The 23,261-nt window shown below is 34.0% G+C and overlaps 2 protein-coding genes across 6 annotated transcripts in view; one reads left to right on the forward strand and one right to left on the reverse strand.

Moving 5' to 3' along the window:
- LOC128679879 (protein CASC3-like) overlaps positions 1–7,225 on the forward strand; it is a 35,901-nt gene extending 28,676 nt beyond the window's left edge. For all 5 annotated transcript variants that reach the window (XM_053762363.2, XM_053762365.2, XM_053762366.2 and 2 more), the window contains one exon: positions 1,496–7,225. In XM_053762363.2, the coding sequence (XP_053618338.1) occupies positions 1,496–1,698 (203 nt within the window). In that variant the 3' untranslated portion in view covers positions 1,699–7,225. The remainder of the gene's footprint in view (positions 1–1,495) is intronic.
- Positions 7,226–8,172: 947 nt separating this feature from the next.
- On the reverse strand, positions 8,173–23,026 carry LOC128679880 (facilitated trehalose transporter Tret1-like). Its single transcript, XM_053762368.1, has 8 exons — positions 22,654–23,026; positions 18,523–18,752; positions 17,285–17,455; positions 13,464–13,616; positions 12,708–12,834; positions 10,321–10,556; positions 9,062–9,256; positions 8,173–8,557 (listed from the first exon to the last, which is right to left on the reverse strand). The coding sequence occupies exons 1-8, from the start codon at positions 22,736–22,738 to the stop codon at positions 8,294–8,296; spliced, it is 1,461 nt and encodes a 486-aa protein (XP_053618343.1). The 5' UTR covers positions 22,739–23,026; the 3' UTR covers positions 8,173–8,293.
- Positions 23,027–23,261: the final 235 nt, after the last annotated feature.

Genomic DNA, 23,261 nt, shown 5'->3' on the forward strand with positions numbered 1-23,261 from the left:
GATTATTGGCAATTCAACTGCCGCACTGAAAAATCTAACATTTAGAGTGTGTTAATTGCTAACACTGGTGTCAGATTTCATTCGTCGCCTAAAGGCATCTGACGTGACCGTTGATGAAGACGGTATGTGTGTGAAGATGAAACGGCAATAGCCTTGTTTTTCACTTTCCTGCCAGGTCCAGAGTTAATGTAGCTTTGTAGGTAGACTTGTTAGTAGAGTTTTCGCCTGCGTGTTGACGGGGTTGCGGGGGAATAGCGACAGGGGAGGGAGCAGTCTTTGTCTGTCTTTGAACAAATTTTTGTCTATCTCTCTCTCTCTCTCTCTCTCTCGTCAATTGCAATGTCTGACAAGATGCGTATGATTACGTGGCTATGTTGTTATAAATATAATGAACTTACATATGTAATGCTATGTTTGAAATTGAATTTGTCGTCTACCCCCCCGCCTCTGTACCCCGCGAGTGAGGACTCATTAGCCTATAGTTATTTGTAGTTAGGATTAGGGTGGAGACACACATGCAAGTAAAAATCACTGGCATGTGACTGTCATTAGCTACTGTTGTCCAGTGCAACGTGTTACGATAAAAAAAAAAGAACAGAATTTCAACATTTGTACAAAATAATTTAAGTAACGATGAATTGACATTGCAAGTATATAGTGATGTGACGGTAACTAGTATGCAAGTGTGCCAGCTACTGGGATGTGCATTTCCACATTTCCGTACTAGTCCTCAGTATGTAGTATATTAACTAGGTATTTTTTAAAACATCTCAATAGTCGTACGATTGTGACAATATCAGACAAAATCTCACGTAAAATTCAAGAAAATGAAAATCTGTCAAGAAAGTGAAGAAAATATACGAGTTATGATTATCTACACTATTATTATAAAAAGGTAAGCGTTTGTGAGTTTGTATGTTTGAGGCGGGTAATCTCGGGTAATAACTACCGAACCGATTTCAAAAATTATTTCATCATTAGATTGTTATAGGCTATATTTTATCGTAAAATTCCCACGGGAGCGAAGCCCCGGGCAACATCTAGTTATATTGTTACATGATTAACTGGGTGTTAATCAACCAATTGACCATTATATTTGGTATTGGAATGGCAAAAAAAATCATTTTCTTGACAGACTGCAGTTTTATTCATTCACACATAATCGTAATATTTTATGTTGGAATGTAGATAGGGGTTTCCGAATTGATATTACATTTATTACATTATAATATATTTGGGAAAATGTCGGGCATTACATACGAGGTGGAATTTCCCATCATTTCAACGCAAAAATATTTTTCTTTCACGCTTGTCTACTTCAAGTGTGTTGAAAACAGTTATATACCACACGCGTGCTTTGGTCATTAATTACTCTTTTTTATCTATCGCGCTTCGCTTCGCGTCACGCAAAAATCCCGCTTCGTACGTATACAATGGCGTTTACAAGTTTGTATCGCATTGTACTGTTTTATACACGTACCAATCTCGTTCGCAGATTCAAAAGAGAAGCCACAGACTGAAAATCGCAGTTCCCAAGAGCCACAGAGCAAAGAATCCTCACAACCCAACAGTCTAACGTCCAGCTCAATATCAACTGACTCGAAACCGTCCGAGATTAAAGAAGATGTAAAAACAGAAGAGCCAAAAGAAGTAGAACTAAAAGATACGACCGAAGAAAGCATATCAACGGACGCCTGACTGGTAAGGATAAAGTATTACGAGGCTTATCAAGCGAAATACTATAGCGGAAGGTAATTTTTTTATTAGGACGGTCACACAAAGTAAATTTTTTTAGGGCAACATTGTGTTGTACTATAGTCCGCGTAAATGGCGAAGGTAATTTCGGTTATTGACATTTAGGTACAGACTTAATATTTTAACTTTAGTGAGTGTACTCGCTAATGAATACTATTTATTGAATGTAGGTTTGAAACTTATGAAACATTGTTGAAATGTAAGGTTAAAAAGTTATGTGACAAATTCTTCTAAAAGGCTCATAATTTGAACGTTATGCCTCGCGGCTTAATCAATACAGTTTCCATTTTAGATAATATAAGTTTTTTTGAAAGCTGGTTCTTTATTTCCGAATGTTTCTCAGAATACGTAAACATGTAGTGATGATCTTATGACGTTAAAATTCCTTGATACGTATCATACTTGTCGAACAAAATAAATGCTAAGTTGTTGCATTTATTATGCTAATTTTTATATGCTAGATATATATATATATATATATATATATATATATATATATATATATTCGAAAATAAACCAATTTATTTATTTTATGTACTATGTCACTAACATTTATCTCTCCGTATCTAAAGTAGTAGAATAACGGTTATTAAGGCTTAATTAATTTTTCAATACATTTGGTCGAAACTTTACAACGCTTTTGTTTTATTTGAAGGTGTGTTGAAAAAGTTGTGCGACACAAGCGTTTGATACTCCGACTTATCATAGCGCTCGGCTTTACCTCGCGCGAAAATCTGACCTTTCGCGTAATATGACCAACATTTGCAAGTTTGTATCATAATGTACTATATTTATTCCTATAGGTTTATCGATCATGAAATCGTGAGTAGATACTTGATTTTCTGTGCGTTTTAGAAACGGACTATAAAAATAACATTAAGTTTAAAAAAAATCTTGACTATTTCACCGTGTGACCGTCCTCTCATATCGTGTTCTAAATTTAACTTTGGGCTGTGTTAATAATCTGGTAATCTGTTTAGGCTGATTTAAATAAAATATAATCATTTTCCGTATTGATTTTGAACCTTATTTCTTCGACATAACGACCTTAAAACTACCTGAGGTAAGAATCTTGCCTACAATATGAAAAAACTTAATAAATTCTAAATGTATATAAAATTATTATTTTACAGCCGTTTTAAACGGTTATTCAATGGGCTATTTTAGGTCACAAAATAAGCGACATCTTTTTTTCCAATCTTAGCCTGTCATGCATTTTAAATTAATATTTAAGTATCTCAAAATTTCCAAGAATCATATTCGTGATTGGTATTTAGCCCAATTAAGTAATTATACATCACAAAAATGTCGTAACATCGTGTTCTTTTGTGTTCATAAATGTATTTAATCGAGGTGCAAGTGTTAAATTGTAGTTATAACACCACCGTTTTAAGAAACCCGATTAAATTGATGTCTTTTTGTTGTAATGTACAGTTTCACTACAAATCATTGTGCAAAGTTAAACATATATGACATTTCACGAGAAAATTTACGTTATGCGGGTAAGCCTTAAGACTTAATTTTACTTGCTCATTTTTATTATACACTAGCGGACTATCCCGGCTTCGCTTGTGTAAAACGTAATAAATTATACACCAAAATCCAGTACAATAGTTTTTGAGTTTATCGCGAACAGACAGACTGACAGACGCGGCTGAGGACTTGTAAGGAGGCGCATAATACGTATTAAGCGACTGCCCTCCATAAGGTAACGTTTCTCGTGGAACGTTGTATTATTATCCACTTATAATGAAAAGTCACTGACAACAAGAAAATTCATCTTAAAGTTGGAGGGTAATGTGTTTGCTTGCATACCGCATATACGTTTGCCCATTATGATATAAAAAAAAAAACTTACCGCACCGCTTCCATCAGGTACGATGTCGTTAATTGAAAATTAGCTTTAATGCGTTCTCTGTAGACATACTTTACGTTGGCAAGACGATTTCAACAGTTCGCTAATTTGTTGTCAATTTAAAGTGTGTCTACTTAGGACGCCTTAAAGCTCATTTTCCATTAACGCCGTCGTAACTGGTGGGAGCAGTGTGGTGTAAGTGTTCATTTATGTGCATCCCGCTTAGTATGAGGATCTTAATGTTCGGTTTCCATTTAAATCAGCTTTTATAGATATTTAAAATAAAGTTTCATAAAAATATCTTAAGGGGCCTTCACCGCTTCATTTCCATCTGGCTGTATACGTGGCTATGTTACGTTGATATACGTCGCTGCACTGCAGTTGTGGCAAACAATACTACGTTGTTCCGTTGACGGAGTGCAGCGCGACGGAACAGTTGGGCCGCGCTTTTATCTGTTTTTTTTTTTTCAAAATTACATTTTATTTTGAGATATTAGAGTTCACTTCTTTAGAAAAATTACTTTAGGTAATGACTTTCAAGATTATTTTCTTTTTTGATTTACATGAATTATGATAAATATATTTAAAAGTGAGATCTCAAAAATAAATTGATGAAAAACATTGATTTCAAATTCCATTTTGTTCAGTAGTCTAAATATCCGCTCCTTAGCCCAATGAGAATCAAGTGTGGGAGTGAGACAACGATAATGTGAGCAGACGTATAATGGAATTGAGAATGGCAAAAAAACAATCCAACATTACAGAATTTTACTTGAAAAGTGCGCTTACATAAATTAATCGATTGTATGGAACATGTTACATGAGCTATTACTACGTTGTTTTCGATTTAAAAACTGTAAAATTTAACTTTAATGTATGTTTGTGCGATATGATATTAAAAGCTTAGGTGTAAATTGTGTAAAAGGGCTAATTGAAGGATTTAAAATATTTTTTTTTTATCATGAGTGAAAAATTTTGTGAGCTTTGCGAAATGGCAATAATTATTAAATTTAATATATATGTTACAGCGAAACCCCGAAATACAACTACACGTATTTTTAGCCGCCTAGATCTAGGTGTCTCAGTTGGCTAGATCTAGGTTTAGTCTTTATTATCTTGGCTAAACCTAGTTTTAGCTCCACTTCGGGGTTAAGCCGGAATATATATACAATCTGAGGTCAACTTGATTTTCTGAACCAGATTTCTGAATACATTTTATGTAGCATATAAAATAAAGACTTCAATGTAAATCATTGCAGCCGGTCGCGCATCTCTTGTTGCCCTGCCTGGATTTTTATGCCGTTGTAATAGAGTAGAATTTGCAATGAATTCGACCGAGTCGATGTGCTGTTGACTGTATTCAATAAAAAATATATTGTGAAAGTTAATTGTGGCCCTTGAGATTGTTAAACTTGTTATAAAATCTCTGTACGTCCGAGTTCAATCGTTATTTAAATATTTTAAATAAATTGAAGGTACTTTTATTTTTGACGATATTATCAGATTTTGAATTTGTTTCCAAATTTTCTTGTATGGTAACTTACTTGCTTAGGTTGAAATTGAGCAAATAATCGTCAAAGGCAAAGAAAACTATATACGCGGTTAGCGTAGCCACATGAGATAGAACTATTCAATACACCTATAGCAGGTTGCAGTAGGCTGACTTGGTAAAAAACACGTCTCCTCGTGTCGCGTCGCGTTTATTTTCCGAGTTATTTCAACGAACGTTTAAACCGCCGCGACATCACTATCATTAATGCCCGTTAATTTTCTCGGGGAAGGAGTCTTTTCCAAAATATAACATTAATAAAATCACCCCAGTACAGATTAATTATTTTATAAAATATGAGAAAAATAGATTCATATCTTTGTTAAAATTTTAAAAATTATAATTTTTCGCAGCGGCTGTTTAAACGCTCGTAGAAATCATCCGAGCAAAATAAACTATAGTTCTACATCGTAATGCTATAGTGACGCGCGTCGCTTCTACTTCTTCTATGTGTACATAGAGCCATCGAAATCACACGAAGGATATTCAGCGGCCATCTTGGTCTCCTTTCGTTGTAAGATTACACCAGTCTTAAATGAGACAGAAATATTTTCGCTTTCGTTCGTTTGCTCTGTTTGGACGTAGTATTATCAATTTGTTTGAAAATAAAAGTGTCACATCTAACTTATGTGTTGAATACGAGACGAAGTGGAGAAGTGTTATGACGTATGTATACTGCTTCCAATGTATATAACTTAAAATATTTTGAAAGTTGTCAACTTTTGGTTTTGTGAAAAAAAATATGCTAGGAATATGTGCAAAGATTCTCGTTTGTTAGAAAGAGCTATGATATATGGATCCTTATATATAAATGTATCAAGATAATAATAATAATAAAAAACTTTTTCGCTTTTGCTAACAGAATTACATCATACTTTTATGATGAAGACCTTTGTTTTAGTTGCAAAATGTCTCTTTCTGCAAACATGTTTCTCAGTCATAAAATGTATTTTTCTCGTAACGTCCTAACGTAGAACAAAATCTATGATTTAAAATTAGCAATAAATTATTTTTCTTTAAAAGTCGTAAACTTTATTCTAATTCCTGTTTCGATATTTTGCGAAGGCGACATTAGGAAAAAGATACATTATATGACTAAGAAACATTTTGCGAAAAATGGGCATTATACGACTGAGCCCATAACGTCTTTTTCGCAAAATGTTTCTACGAACTAATTGAATTCATATTTTAACACTTTCGTTAACAGATGTTAACGAAAGTGTTAAAATGTCAATTCAATTAAAAAAGAATAACAAAACACGTCTTCCTAGTTCTATTTTGTAAATGACTGTCTTAATTCAAGATTTAATTTTTCGTTGCGATTACTATGGTCTCGACTTTTACCCCAAAAGTATGATGATAAGAATGTAATATGTGTGTTTATGGAGCCTATTTTTTTTTGCACATTTTGACGAAGGGGAAAAATCATAATCCTCTTTTTCGCTTCGCTCTTGACGGCTATAAGGTCACACTCGAAAATAATTTTCTTTCTTATCATATTTTATATGCATTTACAGGACTTGATTGCTCGAGATAATACATGACACATACAAAAAATATTCGGTATCATGTTATAATTAACTGGTCCTTAATGGTATCTAATTATTTTGCCAGTATAGGTACGTGTATTGCAATAGTTTATGTTCTTGATATCCAAACAAAATTTAAAATAGTTTTTTCAAGTGACTTTTTAATCTGCAAATAGGTACATAATAAAAAAATAGTCTTGAACAAAATAGGCACCATAAACAAAAAGAAATAATAAACTTTATTTTCGTAAAGTTTCTTTAAAAAATGCAAGCATAACTTGCTAAAATGGTTTTATAAAATCTATAAACCAATGGTTTTATAACTAGTCCTTTTTATAAGTATCGTGGACCCCATATGGGATCATATTTTTAAATAGATATGTTGTTTAAATCACTCAATTATTACTACTGGCAATAAACACTTGAGTTAAAAGGGTATTTTATATAAAAAAATATATGAAAAAAGAAAAAAAAAACATAATGCTTTTGTAACTAAGTTGGTTATTTATTAAATAAGTAAATCTTCGAAAACTCGAACTTTTTGTTTTATTTACTACCGTTTTACCATTCCTTTTGTGTAAATATTTAAATACATAAAAAATACGAATGGTATCACAGAGAAATATATTTATTAATTCAAATCTTAAACTTATATATTTACACATCTTACGAAGTAAACTAAAATTAATTAAGTAACATGTAACATTCGAGTTTTAAAAAAAAGATAATTTGAAAAATGGAGCCATACATTTTTCAGAAAATGGTTAAAAAAATGAAGTACTATTTAAAGGAAAATTGGATTTTAAAGTCCCATCTTTCAATTAAAATTAAAAAGAAACCCTTTTGGAATTAATTAAACCTTTATACGGCAATGGTTTATATATTGCTACTCGAAATTGGACCTTATTGTGCTTGTGATAAGGTTAACGGCAAATATTATTTCACAGGCTTTTAAAAGGGTTGTAAGAGTTCATTACGTTGTTCGCTCTCGTAAGTTAACTGTTACGTTTCTTAAAGTCAGTGTATCATTATAAAAATACGGTTAAATAAACTCTGGTAACTTTTGTAACGTATTGTTGACATCGCCTTTGTAAAAATAAAGGTCCAACTTTGTTTAAATAATTGCGATTTCTCGAGCATTGTTTTTTTATGTACCTAGTTACTTAAAAGGGTCCTCCACAGAATGTAATGTTCTCGTATCTCGTGTGGGGTGAGGTTGCCGACCCTTCAAGAAGTTATAGAGTCGTTTCTTAAACGTTCTAATGTCGCATAAAATCGGGAATATCGCCGCAACAAAATAAAGTAATTTTAAGAGATACCATCAATCTAACTACATAGTTAATAAGTAAGAAATTATTTTATAACTAACAATTAATAATAAATTAAATGTTGGTGTTTGAAATACGCAGTGAATTTTTCGAGAGCAAATTATATATTGGATTAATTTCAGATGTTTTAAATTTATAATAGTTTTTAATGAAAGATAAATTTAAAATTATTATATTAGCACTCAATCGTCAATCTACAAAAATATAATTTAATATCACATTGGTCAAAGCAAACCGACGCCATTTTGTTCACCACGTCTGTCGGCCATTTTGAATATCACGCGTTTTCAATTTTATTCTCTACACCTTTTTTACTTCTATTCCTGCCATCCAAGTCTGCATAGATGTCTTCAAGTGTTCTCATTTTTGTTTCTGGGACGCAGAATATTAAATAGAATACGTTTGAGAGGCATACGATGCTGAAGAGCCAGAATGTGGAGTGGTAACCTATCCAGTCTATGAGTGGGGCAAATATCTTCAGTAATGCAAAGTCGGTGCCAAGTGATATGGCCATGATGAGGGTCGCGACTGTGCCTCTTAGCTGTTGAAGAAAAACTCACTTGAAAACAGTAAGTAAATTTTTTAAATTGCTATTCTTGTTCTACTGTTGGGCAAAGGCAAAAGCCTCCCTTAACTTTTTCGTAATCCATACTAATGTTAGTTTGTCTGTCTGTTCCGATTTTACGGCTAAATCTCTACCGATTTTGATGAAATTTGGCATCCATTAAAGACCCTTGTTCAAACGTAGGGTACTTTAAAAAAAAAACAACTCTCATGTCATCTCTAACGAAGTGTGAAAATACACACGGGCGTATAAAAAGCTAGTGAAAAATAAAAAGGCGGGAAAATTTACAAAAAAATATAATAAAAAACCGCTGTTGTCTCGCGGTTCCAGTTTAGAATTCTATTCACTTTTACATGAATTTGTTAACACTGACAGACTGTTTATGTTAAGCTTAATGTGTATGTGATAGTAATTAGTCATAAGACTGCGATTTTAATATAATTCGACACGTACAAGGACTAACTAGGAGTATATAATTACCTGAAAACTGAACATCTCAGTCATTATGACAAATGGCAGCGGCTGTAGTCCAGACGCGTCTGCGAATATGCACACACACAGTGCCACGATTGGCACCCAGCCAGGCATGTACACTGACACACTTTGCAAGTAGAACCACACTCCTAGCAGGCACATACTGAAGCCGGCTAACACGCTGGTCACTGCCAGTAGAGGCTGGAAGGAAATTGTGAAGTTGTTATTTCGAATAATATAATAAATATTTGTATTTTTTTGACGACCTCGGTGGCGAGTGGTAAAGTGCTTGCCTCTGAACGGAGAGGTCCCGGGTTGGATCCCCGGTCGGGTCATGATGGAAAATGATACTTTCCTGATTGGCCCGGGTCTTGGATGTTTATCTATATATGTAATTATATATTATAAAATATAGTATCATTGAGTTAGTATCCCATAACACAAGTCTAGACTAGAACTTACTTTGGGGCTATCTAGCTAGCTGTGATTTGTCATAATATATTTATTTATTTTTGTTCGTAATGAATGAACTTAAAAACTACTGGGCCTATTATGATGAAATTTGGCACAGAGATAGACGAACTATTCAGGAGTGACATAGGTAGGGTTTTTTCATTAATGGTTTTAACCGAGCGAAGTCGGGGCGGGCTGCTAGTTAACAATAAATTCCTGTCCATAGTCGAGTGAATTTTCAGTCTTTCATCTTATTTGACCGTACGGAAAATACCCTATTGTTCACTTAAGCAAATTGGTGTCATTGTATTGAGGTTAAGTAAATGGGTAAGTGGCAGTTACATGTTATAGTTAAAGACGTCTCCAACCTGATTGTTGCTAAGATATCACGTATAATTACTGATAATACACGGTTCTTCCGCGGGCGTTAGTGACGATGCATTTTTGTGTGGAAAAATTCACAAGTGCCTCTTGTAGTTTGGTGTATTATTGTAGGTACTTTTTGAGAGACTAGATACTTCTTCATAGTCGTATTCCTAATGACTGATAGTCGCCGTTATTATACGTGGTATGAGACACACACAACAACTTTCTTGGCACTATTAATGGAGTGGTTTGCCATTGGCTTTTTAAAAATCGGTTCGGTAGTTTCGTAGATTAGAAAGATACAAACTCACAACCGCTTACCTTTTTATAATAATAGTATATATAGCAGACCATGGATTTCGCAATGACAGTAATTTAATTTGGTATTTCTCGATGTGAGAACCTCTAAAAAGCGCAAAAATAAAAAAGAACGCAATATATCTCACCTTTCTTCCCGCTCTATCAACAAGCTGACACGCCAAAAACGACCCAAAAATCTGGACGGCAGCGAGCAAAATCGATTGCTTATTAGGCGACAGTCCAATACTGGTGTCTTCATTATTTGACGCCTTCTTGAAGATCTGACTGGCATAGACAAGCACAGCTATACAGCCGCAAAACTCTCTGGTTAGATTCACTATAAGAGCGACCCAGAATGCTTTCACTGCTGTCTTGTCGGCAACTGAAAAAAAAATTGTTTTTCAGGGATTTGGGTTTCACCTATAACCGCAGACAAATATCTGTGATCATAAGTACTTTATTAGACAGTGAAGTGAAGAAGGGAATGGAAAATCATTAATATTGCCCAGGAAGTTGTTGTGTGTGTTACATTCCACATAATGGTCACGACCCTTAGGCTCAGCCAAGAAATTATCTCTCTCTCTCTCTTAAGAGCGCATTCCCAGTGTGTATACCATTCTGACTCATATTTAGTAGTTTTCATAGACCACCACTTGCTTTCGCTGAAGGAAAACATCGTGAGGAAACCAGCACACTGGTGGATAGTTTACTTTAATCTATAGTCGTTAAAGTCATGTCAGATGGCTTTAGGCGACTAGAATAAAATCTGACACCGGTGTTAACACACTCGATATGATGATTCCCAGATTCGTCTGCATTCATAAAGCTATGGAGTCTAGGATCACAATTTATTCTGTCAAGCTATTGTACTTTTTTGGTGAATAAAGTTATGACTATTATTATTCTTCCCTTCACACGATCTTCGTCTTCGAAGTTTTGATAACTATTATTTATCTATCCATTAAGTATGAAAATACTTAGTAGACTTGTACCTACCTATACTGCTAGGTTCCCTATTTTTATGTCATAATTTTACATGGCATACTTTTACTATGGCATAATGATTTTTAAGCATAACTTTCTTACGCATAATGGTTTACGCATAACAATTTGAACCATAACTAACCTAACCTAAAAGTTAATTTTACGCATAATGGTTTACGCATAACAATTTGAACCATAACCAACCGAACCTAAAAGTTAATTATGCCACATTTACCCGTATGCCAAAAATCAGTTATGCCTTAGACGTATTATGCCAAAATTGTTATGCCAAAGAACAATAGGACAAAATTGTTTATGCTATAAAAATTGGTCCCATACTACTCGTAACTACGAATACTATACTTTACTGTTGTTTAAATTGCCATCAATAAAGCTTTCTATGCCGTCTCTACAATCGATTATGACTCACAACAAGAGGAAAACATATTTATTGACAGAATTAAACCCGTCCTTGATATCTGCCCTGCACATTACTCTCAATTCATCAATAATTGTGTTCTGAAGTTTGCATAGTGTCAAAAGCTCAGAAGTTAAGTGTACTTATAAAGGAGTCATATTAATTGACCTAAGTGTTTTTTTTTTTCATTGGAGCTAATAATTTTTATTGTATGGCTATGATAGCTTCCTAGTAAATAGTTTGGTAAACATTGTGTGCGTCATCTAGTATGTACTATATGTATATACATATATTTGGTCGTTATTAACTTTTGTCTAGTCAGCCTAGTTCAAGCGTGTGATTCTAAAGTTGTGTAGGTAAGTACAAAACACAGACTACCCGTAATTCGATTAGTCTCAGACATCAGCCTAACCAGTTTCAGCTAACGCACCAATTGTGCGATTTATTCATATCACTCTAAGATTTCCTGCTAGATTTACTAACACCATACATACGTCTCTATTAATAGTATAGTAAAACGATACTGAAATCAGAACTATTTACCCGGTCCCATAAATTGGTCTACTATTGAAATATTCTTTTCCATTGTCCATCAATTGACATCCATAGTTGGTTCAGCGTCTTATCGTCAAGATGATAAAATGATCAAAGTTACAAAGTGACATACATATGAACTTGAGATCTTTCGACCACACTATAGGTAAATAATTTGACATTTGGTAAATTTCATAAAAGTAAAACTTTACTAGGATACTTACTTAATTGGCAGTCGCGCGCCAAGCGGTCATTGACACGATATGCCGCGCGACGTTCGCTGTATACTGATTAATTTATATTGAATGAAATTTTTTATTATTTTTCCCAGTCAAATTTTTACTTTCAAGTTACTTTAATTAGGGTATATGCATACTTAACGAATGTCGGAGGTAGTGTTACATTACACCCTGAATAAAGGATGACCCCATAGATAAAAGAAATGGGTGACCCGCTTGCATCATACCTAGTAGTTTGTAGCTTTGGTAAATATAATTTAATTTAGAATATGACGTGAAAAAGTGCCTGTGAAGGCCTAATTACTGAATAAATGATTTGATTTTGATTCATTAAAATATATACTTATTCATAACTTACAAAGCAATTTGGGTGAGAACTTAGGGTCACATGTAGTCTGTTCTATGATCAGCCTGTCCATTTCCTCCTTGATCTGAACATCGTCTGGTGGTAAGGAGCGCAGCCAGCTCAGCACCTTTGCCGTTTCCTGAGACAAGAATCTCCTATTAGTTTTAATATGTTCAGTTGTAATTAGTTTAAAAAACAAAATCACATACTCATGGTTGGAAGTACCTACTTACCCTATTTAGGAAGTTTATTAAGAAAATAGACTTTTGCTGACACTTTTTTACGTAAAATGTATGCTAGAATAGCTGCGCCCCGGGGCTTCGCTCCCGTGGGAATTTCGGGGTAAAAAGTACCCTATGTGTTATTCCAGGTTATATTCTACCCTTGTACCAAATTTCATAACAATCCCTTTATTAGATTTTGCGTGAAAGAATAACAAACATCCTCAAAAACTTTTGCATTTATAATATTAGTATAAACTCTTTAAAAAATATATTAATTTTTTATTATCAAAAAGCTACAAGCTACTAGCATTTCGGTGTGACTGACACTGCTGAGAAAAAATATCAACACAAACTTTTTTTGTGTATATACTTGACTACATGGTTTGTACCTATTGCTTCTTCATTGATCTCAACTTCATCATAATTGTCTTGAGTGACATAGGGTCCCTTTGATCCCTTTATTCCCACGGGAGGGAAGCTCCTCGATGCCACTAGTTAGTGCTAAACTGGAGTAAAATATAAATAAATTAAAATGGCTATCTACCTCATTCTTTCCGCACTTGATCAAATATGATGGCGTCTCAGGCAGTCTGAGCAAAATACAGAAGTGGACGAGAGGAATGGCCAATAGTATCCACAGCACCGTGTGGAAGGGTAGCTGGTCTCCCAGTATGAACACCAATAGGTTTCCCACTGTCTGTAATAAGAAAATAACATTATTTTACAAGCTTCTATCTATACTACTCGTATTATTATAAAAAGGTGAGCGTTTGTGAGTTTGTATGTTTAAGGCTCTGTGGGTACAAAGCGTTTGAATATAGGGGGGTAATCTTCGAAAGTACCGAACCGATTTCAAAAATTCTATCACCATTACAAAGGTACATTAACCAAGATTGTTATAGGCCATATTTTATCTTCAAATCTCCACGGGAGCGAAGCCCCGGGCAACATCTAGTGTTAAATAAAACCTGCGCTTTGTGTCCAGTGTCTTGACAACCATTGAACGGTTTTAGATGCCACTGTGTTTGTAATTCTGTATTTTTGTTATGTATTTTTGTATAAATAAAATCCATACTATCCATACTAAATGTATCGTCTGTCTGTCTATCTGTCTATTCCGTTTTTACAGCAGACTATTTCATTTTCATCTGTCCAAATTTGTTTTTACTTATTTATAAATTAAATAAATAAGCTTTTATCGTTCATAGTTTGAGGTTATTAGGTAATCAGAATGTCTGTTAGCTTTGATAATTTTAATTAATTTTATAATTGAGGAAATATCGATTTAAAATGTGTCTCTGATGAGATGACTGGCGGAACTCGGCGATGACTAGGTAACAAGCATTTTACAAAAATGTCATTTCTGCCGTCTTGTTGTCGTGAAAGAAATTTTTGTTGCATAACATTCAACGTGTTATAAAAAAAGCATGTTCGTGCTGATAACCGTGGAGGAGCTCCCTCGTCTGGTGACGATCCCGAGTGCACCATAAGGTCAAGTTATTATAATAATGCATTGAAATGGAAAAAAAAATCTGTAGGACAAGCGGAAGTAAGTAGGTGAAATTCTTGCAAGATTAGTTACAGACAGACAAACATTCAATAAAATCTTGTAGAAAGAGATTGAAAATAAATACAGGATAGGACACTGTGTTCCTTAGCGCTTTGGTTAAGGAAGCATTTAAAGTAAACTTGACAGTTTTGTGTTTGAAGCGGAGATTAGAATTTCCGACCCAATAAGGAAAACTTCGTTTTGTAATCATTTTCCACATATTTTTCGTGTTTGAAATTTTGTATTTACGTGAACTTTCATTTGATAACATCTAGTATACCTACTTAGCATTTACTACGCACTACTTACCTATTTATAGATATATATATATATATATAGTATTAACTTGGGTATAATATTATAAATGTGGATATCTATCTGTCTGTCTGTTGCACTTTCACGATAGACTGATTTTGATGAAATTTGGTAAGCATGGGTTAGACATGGGTTAAACAGTTACTTTTTAAACCCCCAAAGGACTGTAATGGGGGGTGAAAGTTTGTATGAAAATCATGTTGAAAAGACGAACCAAGACGACTTTATTTACACAAAAATATTCGTTGACGGTATTTAGATAACCAGTCGTTTTGCTACCTTGTAAATTTTAGACAAAGACTTCTTACAGTCATGGCCGTTTTCAGATGTAGTCATTCCGGCGATTATTAATTTGATTTAGTCATGATGATAGAAATTAGCAATAATTAATCACAAAAATATAATTATGTTGTCAGAACTAACTATTCCACGCTAACGAAGACGCGGATAAACAGCTAATATAAAAGCAGATATGAAATTGCGCATAAAATAACCAAATTATTGCCTAAATAATGAAATTTACCTCGTGAACTACAATCAAATCCCACGCGTTCCAAATTGACACGTAGCATACATAATATGTATTAATTCTTCATAAATTATGTGTCAACCATGCCAATCAATTTCACTTCACTGCGTAACATCCTAACTAATATCATAAATGCGAAAGTTTGTTTGCTTGTTACCTCTTCACGCTCTATCTACTAAACTATTTGAAATTTCGCATTATAATGTAGTTTGAATTTTTCATATAATGTTGTTTAAATTTCGCTCCCATGCGAAATTGACGCGGGCGAAATCGCGGGCATAAGCTAGTTTACATATAAACTGATTGACCTATAAATATAGACTAGCTCTGTGGGTACAAAGCGTTTGAATATAGGGGGACAATTCGAAAAAAAAGTCTTGTCCTTCTTTTTCTTCGTTAGCAACGATTTTTTATTCCTGTTTGTCGAGTCATTTAACAGACTGGTAAGTGCATAATTCGTATGAATTTCCGTAAAATACACGTGTTGCGATTATTTCGATTTGCTCACGGAACTTGTTCGATCAAGGGAAACAATTTTCTCTTCAGTGCACTATTTTGTTCCATGCCAATACATCAGCACAAAACATATCCTCCGGAAAACGGATGGCATTGGGATTGGGGCATCAATGGAACTGAAGGTAGCTTGTTATATATATGAACATATGAAGGTAGCTTGTTATATATAAGTATACTTACATATATAATATACCTACCTACATAAATACTTTGTTGTACTTATATCTGATTTGACTTGTTGGACAAGACCCTATGCCCAGCAGTGGGACAACAGTATACTTAATTGTTTTATGTAATACTAAGAAGTTTAGATTAATAATATTTATATTAAAGCAGAGAAGGTAACGAGGTTTACATAAAACTCAATACACGCGAGCGACGTCTTAGTAAATATTGATAGAATAAGACATTTTATGTTCTTTCAGTCACAATTATCTTAGTGAATGAATATTGTCTTATTGAAAAAAAAAAACTCATAATAAAGTATTGCACCGTGAGAATTTTATTCTTCAGTTCACTGATCTTGTAAGAAACTATTGCATAAATAATCTTCATATTTAAGTATGAGTAAGATATTATATATATGTACGAGTAGGTTGAGATGCTAGTATACATACATTTATATTTAAAAATGGTAAGCCCTTCTGGCATAATAGCGACCAACACTGTTTGAATGAGTTTCTTTCGGCATTTCTTCTCAACTCAGCATTTCTCTCTCGTTCCGAAATGCTAGTAGTTTGTAGCTTTGGTAAGACCTAATTTCTGAATAAATGATTTGATTTTGATTTTACAAGTCGTGTGGTTTTTGACACCCAGAACATTTTGACACATAGCAACTCGGATGGAATCTTGCAACGCAAGTATGAAGCAGATATCTTCATCCGATTGAGCTGAAATTTTGTACACACGTTTAGTGTGGAGGATAATGCATTATTATGACAAGCATGACCTAATGGTGCATCCGGGAACGGCTACAGACGTGAGAACTCCACGGACATTATATTTTTGTTACTTGAATGGAGTAAGGTCTCTCTGAGAACACTAAAAGCTTGTGTCAAAAATGTAATTTTTGTAAAAACTTAACGCCAAGAATTGAAACTCTCCGTATTTACATTGCATGTCGTTCAAGAAGAATAAGGAATGGACCATTCTTGACTGAGCTGATAGGCGACACGGCATTTCTAAAGAGGGTTGACGTTAGGCAGGTCGGAAATCCAGAGTCGAATTTTCAATTTCTTTTTTAATTTCACACGGACTATTGGTGTGGAGATAAATAGTTGAGAGAGAAGAGCTGGAAAGTGCCATAAGGTACACATACTTTTTACGGGATTCCCGAGATATTTAATAGTGGAATTAGTTTAAAAATAATTTTGTAATCAATTATTTTACATAGTGAGACCATTGAGGTCAAATATCAATTTTCCAAGTAGGCACCAATTTTACAAACAATACAAACCTGTGAGAATATGACGAAAGTCCCAGTCATTCCTCGAATTCTGTCTTCACTAATCTCTTTTACATAGAGGGGGACCACCACGAACCCCCCTCCCGAGCCGAAACCGATGAATGCGCGTGCGCAGATCAGCGCTGCGGGATGGGCAGATACCAGCTTCACTGCCCAGCCCAGCTGCGGACAAAAATATTCTTTAAATTATATTCGTATAAAGATTCGAACCTGTGACCAATCGATCACCGCTTCTTTTTAGTATATCTGTTACTGTAAAAGCACGAACTACCATAAATCCTAAGATGTTCCAGTAAAACCTAAGATTTACCAACTCTTAATGGTAAAAGTCCGAACAATTTTGCAATTCGAACTTTTACCACCATTCACTTGGTAAATCCTAAGATTTACATCAAAGGCACGGTAAATGTTGAGAAAATAATTTTATTTTTTACTATTTAAGAAGTATTTTAAAGGTTATACCTTACCTTTAAAATATATTACCTTTAAAAGTTAAAAATATTTATGAATAAAAATATTTACCAAATGAAAATAATTTGAAATAGGTAAGGATTTGACTAATTACTTAGTTAATTAATTACTCTCATAATTATGATACCTACATAAAAATATGTAAGGTTTTGACTGAAAAATAAATGATTAATAAGAATTAATCATTGTTTTATTCCCAAAACCAACATTTACCAGTCGTCAGTAGCAAAACCTAGCATATACTAAATTCCAATGGCAAAAGCCCGAAAAAATCAAGTCAATTATTTAAAAATCCTTACATTTACCAACCCATATCGGTAAATCCTAAGATTTTCTGAAAAAAACCAAGATTGACCTGTATACGGACTTTTACAGTAACATCGATGCTTCCAATGACTTCTTCAAATCTCCGAAATGTACTCCTAAGAGCGCGATAAATATAACACTTTCCTCATGGCAGAGGGGAGTGGTCATTACGTGGAATAAAACACACATAACGACTTTCTCGGCACTATTGATGAAGTGGTTTACCGTTGCCTTCTCCATTTCACACACAAGTTGATCATCAACCAGAGTGCAGGTTTCCTCACGATGTTTTCCTTTAATGGATGCAAGTGGTGGTCGATGAAAACTACTAGGTGACACATGAGTCAGATTGCTATACAAACTCATGTCCTGGGTTGGTTCCTGGGACCTTTAAGTTCACAGGCGGGCGTCCTAATCATTACCACCACCAGCGCTACCGATATAACACTTACAGCAATGGGTAAAGTGACAAACTGAAGCGCTCGCTTCCTCCCAAACCTATCAGCTGCGACGCCATACAGGAACACGGCTATAGGCGCGAAGATGAACATGATAGAGGCCATCCAAGACACGTCTTCTTCAGTAAAGGTCGTGCCTGATGGTGACGCGTCACTCATTAGTAAAGCTCGATGTGGTGAGATCCAACCCATAGCTGTGCCGTAAGCGAGGATTGGCATGCATACTGAAAGTAAAGTAATTGAGGTTAAATTCCCTTTACAGTGATATACCTATAGGATGTATCATAAACCCCGTGCACATACGAAACGGGGTGATAGGGTACCTTAGGTAGATCCTTTATGTGAAGTTTCCGATAAATATTAAAAAAAATACAATGAAAATGTAATCTTGACATGTAAACAAACACCGCACAACACTATTATACCTTTTTTAAGTTCCTTTTGCACTACACACACATACACACACACACACACACACACAGATAAAACTGATATTATTCCACCTTTTTGATGCTACTTGGACGCCTAGGCATCTACAATTCACAGATAATAATAATTATCTTCATATTAAAAATTTAGAAATATTTACTTGAAACTTTGCAGGATACCTTTATAAATATTTATATTTACCTATATAAATATCTTATACACATAAACCTTCCTCAGGAACCACACATCTATAAATTGGTGAAAACCTTGTTAAAGTCTGTTCGGTAGTTTTTAACTTTTGAATTTATATATAGACAGACGCCTCAGGGGCATTTCTTTCATAATGTGTAACAATAAGAGTATAATAAAAACATTATATATTTACAATAATTGTACACTATTAAGAAACAAAATTAATCCTTCCCGAAAACTCCCAAAAACATGTCGAACTTCCTTTTCAACAAACATTTCTCATTCTAAAATCCCTTTCAAATGAATGTGTAAACACTTAGAAGACTTTTATTAATAGCCAATTTCAGGTGAAAATTGAGGATCCGTTTTGGGGTCCTTTTGATAAATATGCTACAAAAAATATATAATGTTTAGAAGTGTCTTACTTTAGTTAGAAAATAACGTCAGTCCTCTATTAGCGAGAAGATACTCCAAAATCAATAAAATTCATATTTGAAATTAATAATAACTTCAAATTTGAAATTAAGGAGATTTTTTTTCAACTTAACTTTGAAAATCAAGGGCTGAAATTTTTTGAAAATAAGATCAAATAATTAGAGATAACAGTGATCAAATAATCACATATTTCATTTTTTGTGCCAACCCTGACTGCATGATGATACTGGTTCTTCATTAGCAAAATTTTCGAACTACTAAAAAAATATTATTTTTGTTATACATGTCACATATTTTGACTAATTTTGAAAACAATTATGAGATGAAAGAAATCTGGAATCGAGCGGGTATTGAACTAACGCCGCTGCCTTACCGGGACAGTGCTCTTAACCACTGAGTTATGGAAATCATTCCACGCCCTACGTCGACGACGTACAGTATTTTCATTAGAGATTTTCGAGCTTGCAATCAACTGCTCTTTCGATTATTTAGAATTGGTTGATTCTGTATTTTAATTCGTTTATGTCCGTGATACTAAGATTAATTTGCGTTTTCGCGGATTAGAGTAAAGGCGAGGAAATTTTGAATGGTCCAATTGGACTGGGTCGATGAGGATTTTGACGGCTAGGTTTTTCATTTCTTTTTATATTAAAGTTACAATAATGGTAAGCAGTTTATTTTTATGAGAATTATATATATTTTGTGAAAATACAACGCACGACATTAATTATTATTCTCGTAATGTCATAGAGTAGAGAGCGGGAAAATCTATGACATGATGACAGCTAACAATGAGAATGACATTTAAAAAGGCGCGTTATATAAAAATGAATTTTAACACTTATAATGGAATAGCATTACGGATCGCCAAGAAACCTTCCTTTCATACATATTGTAAAACAAAGTCTTCTGCCGCATCTGTCTCTCTGTCTATCTGTCTGTCTGTCCACGATAAACTCAAAAACCACTGCACGGATTTTCATGCGGTTTTATGTTTCTTGATTTGAGTTACAAGATTCCATCCGAACATATATTGCAAGTTAAATAAAAGCTTGTAATTAATGTGATTTTACGACCGGCCGCCAGCGCAGAGTGTACAAAGTAAGTACCTTTCGTACCTATAATAAATTCTCGCAAACGTTTACAATCGTCACGTGTTTCTCACGGTGACATCGAAGCGAGATCGCGTTAATTGTCGTACTTAATTTATTTAATCAATCAATCAGTAGCTACATACTTATACATCTGTAGGTATTTACAGACTGTATCTATATATATATATATATATATATATATATATATATATATATATGTTTTATTTATGGATGTGACGTTACATCTGTTTAATCCGTACTAATATTAAATGCGAAGCTCTCTTGTTTCACTTTGACAGCTAAACTGCCGGGCCTATTTTGATGTTTGGCATGCATTTAGCTAAGACATTCCTATGGTTAAAAACATGGGTTACTTTTTTAAAATCAAGCCCAACCCCCAAAGAGTTTGATGGGGGGTGAAAGTTTGTATGAAAATATTGAAAATCATGTTATGCTATTAATTTTAAAAAATGATAGTGAAACTTATATTTCATTCTATCTATATTATCATCTATTAGTGTAATAGTGATCTTTTTCTGATTGGCCCGAGTCTTGGATTTTGTTTGTTTATCTATATATGTATATGTTATAAAATATAGTATCGTTGAGTTAGTATCCCATGACACAAGTCTCGAACTTACTTTAAGGCTAGCTCAATCTGTGTAGTTTGTCCTAATATATTTATTTAATTATAGCTTTCCCCTGATAGACTTTTTATAATTTAATCACATTTTTATCATTTTCTTTTAAGTAATCGCGACTATCTAGTGTGGCATAATCTCTTGTGGTATTTTTTTTTTTAGTTTGCGATACAAATGAAAATAAATCGATAAAAAATCGATGGTGACCCAGTCTTAACTACTGGAACACCGCAACAGACTTGACAAGACTAATTTTCTTTATAAAGAATAATAATGATTCTAGATAAAGAAATTGCTCCACCGCCAACAGTTTCAGCCATTTATAGCCCACTTACACACAATGACGGCCATTTTTTAATTAAATCTATCTTAGAAGTCAGTTATATTAATGTACCTAACTAAATCATTGTGATGTTCCCACTGCTGGGGCTTGTGGAAGGAAGGTGGGATAACTAAGTTATGACCATAGACGAGTGAGCAGTAATAAATTTTGTCTTTGCGTTGTCTTTCTTTGTATGTGTTCTTTGTGCAATACAGAGTTTACGAACAAACAAACAAGATTATAGGAATATGTCAATTTCATTCACCGATTGTATTGTTTTCAAAAATACACACGTAATTTAAGACTGTTGTTTCATTTTGCTGTTTGAAACGGGAAGTGTCTCAGTTGATTGGAAACAAAAATCAATCGCTTGCCAAAATATGTCATTTCTACACATGCAATATGCAATTGTGCAACAAGCTATAAATGCATACATATGTTATGATAAGTTTTATTAATAAATTTATTATACCGCGTGACACGATTTTTCTATTTATTTATTTTTTTTACTAGCTTTTGCTCGCGGCTTCGCCCGCGTTATTTTTCCACGGGAATGGTAATTTTTCCGACATGAAATGTATTCTATGTCCTTCTCCTCACTTCATTTTACATGTATGCAAAATTTCAAGAAGATTGGTTAAGTAGGTAAAGCGTGAAGAGGTAGCAAACGAACAAATAAACTTACTTTCATGGGTCACATTTAGGTGTAACTGCAGGTTTGAAGTTTAATCGTAATATATTCATATCCTATCTTACTAATATTAGAAATGCGAAAGTCGTGTGAGGATGTCCAATGTGTGTTTATGTTACTCTTTTATGCAAAAATTGGCCGATTGTTATGAATTTTGGTACACGGGTAGAATATAATCTGGAATAACACATAGGATACTTTTTTTTTCCGAAATTTTCACGTAACTATATGTCCGTATAACTACATTAACACGGAGATAACTTTATGTCCGTGTTATATGTAGAAGTAGCAAAATATTATAAAGAAATCATCGTCACTTACCAACAATTGACATCAATATTTGATTGTGTTTGCTTCCAGTTTTCTTTATTTTCGTCGACGTAACTTTGTACATTTTGTTCACCATTTTAATAGTTGTTCACTTTTTTCCTTTACGTACTTATTTCTTAGCGTGCAGTACGACGCCACTGATATTCTTTTTCTGTCACCTTATTTAAAAAAAAGAATAAAAAATAATATTTTAATTACATAATACTGGCACTAATCGAATTTAAAAAATGCACGATATTACTACTATGTACTTTTGCCGTAAAATATGTGTGACAAAAAAAAAAAGAAAATTCTATATTTGAAAATTTTCCCGCCTTAGCGCGCGTCGCCTCTGCGGTAGAGATGCGCATAGTACTGCCATAGGAAGCATGCCCTCGTAATTTATATGGCAACAAAATTTTGCCCGCGGTTTCGCCTGCGTGAATACACCAAAACAGATGGACTTACCAGGTCATAGCTTCAACTAAAATTAGATAAAACGATTATGATGATGACGTAGAAGATGTGGGAAACAGGTGCCTAGTATGCAACGATTTGGGAAGAAACAGCGTGATGTGGTACAGATGTACCTCATGTGGGCTATGGGCTCACTCGGAGTG

This window comes from Plodia interpunctella, chromosome 22 (assembly GCF_027563975.2).
Source record: "Plodia interpunctella isolate USDA-ARS_2022_Savannah chromosome 22, ilPloInte3.2, whole genome shotgun sequence".
In the NCBI taxonomy this organism is placed as follows: Eukaryota; Metazoa; Arthropoda; class Insecta; order Lepidoptera; family Pyralidae; genus Plodia; species Plodia interpunctella.

Coding starts and splice junctions, on each gene's coding strand:
- LOC128679880 (XM_053762368.1), bottom strand. CDS start 22,738: ATGGTGAACAAAATGTACAAAGTTACGTCGACGAAAATAAAGAAAACT. Junction 18,753..22,653: donor AATATTGATGTCAATTGTTG/GTAAGTGACGAT, acceptor CTTTACTTTCAG/TATGCATGCCAATCCTCGCT. Junction 9,257..10,320: donor TTGATAGAGCGGGAAGAAAG/GTGAGATATATT, acceptor ATTTCCTTCCAG/CCTCTACTGGCAGTGACCAG.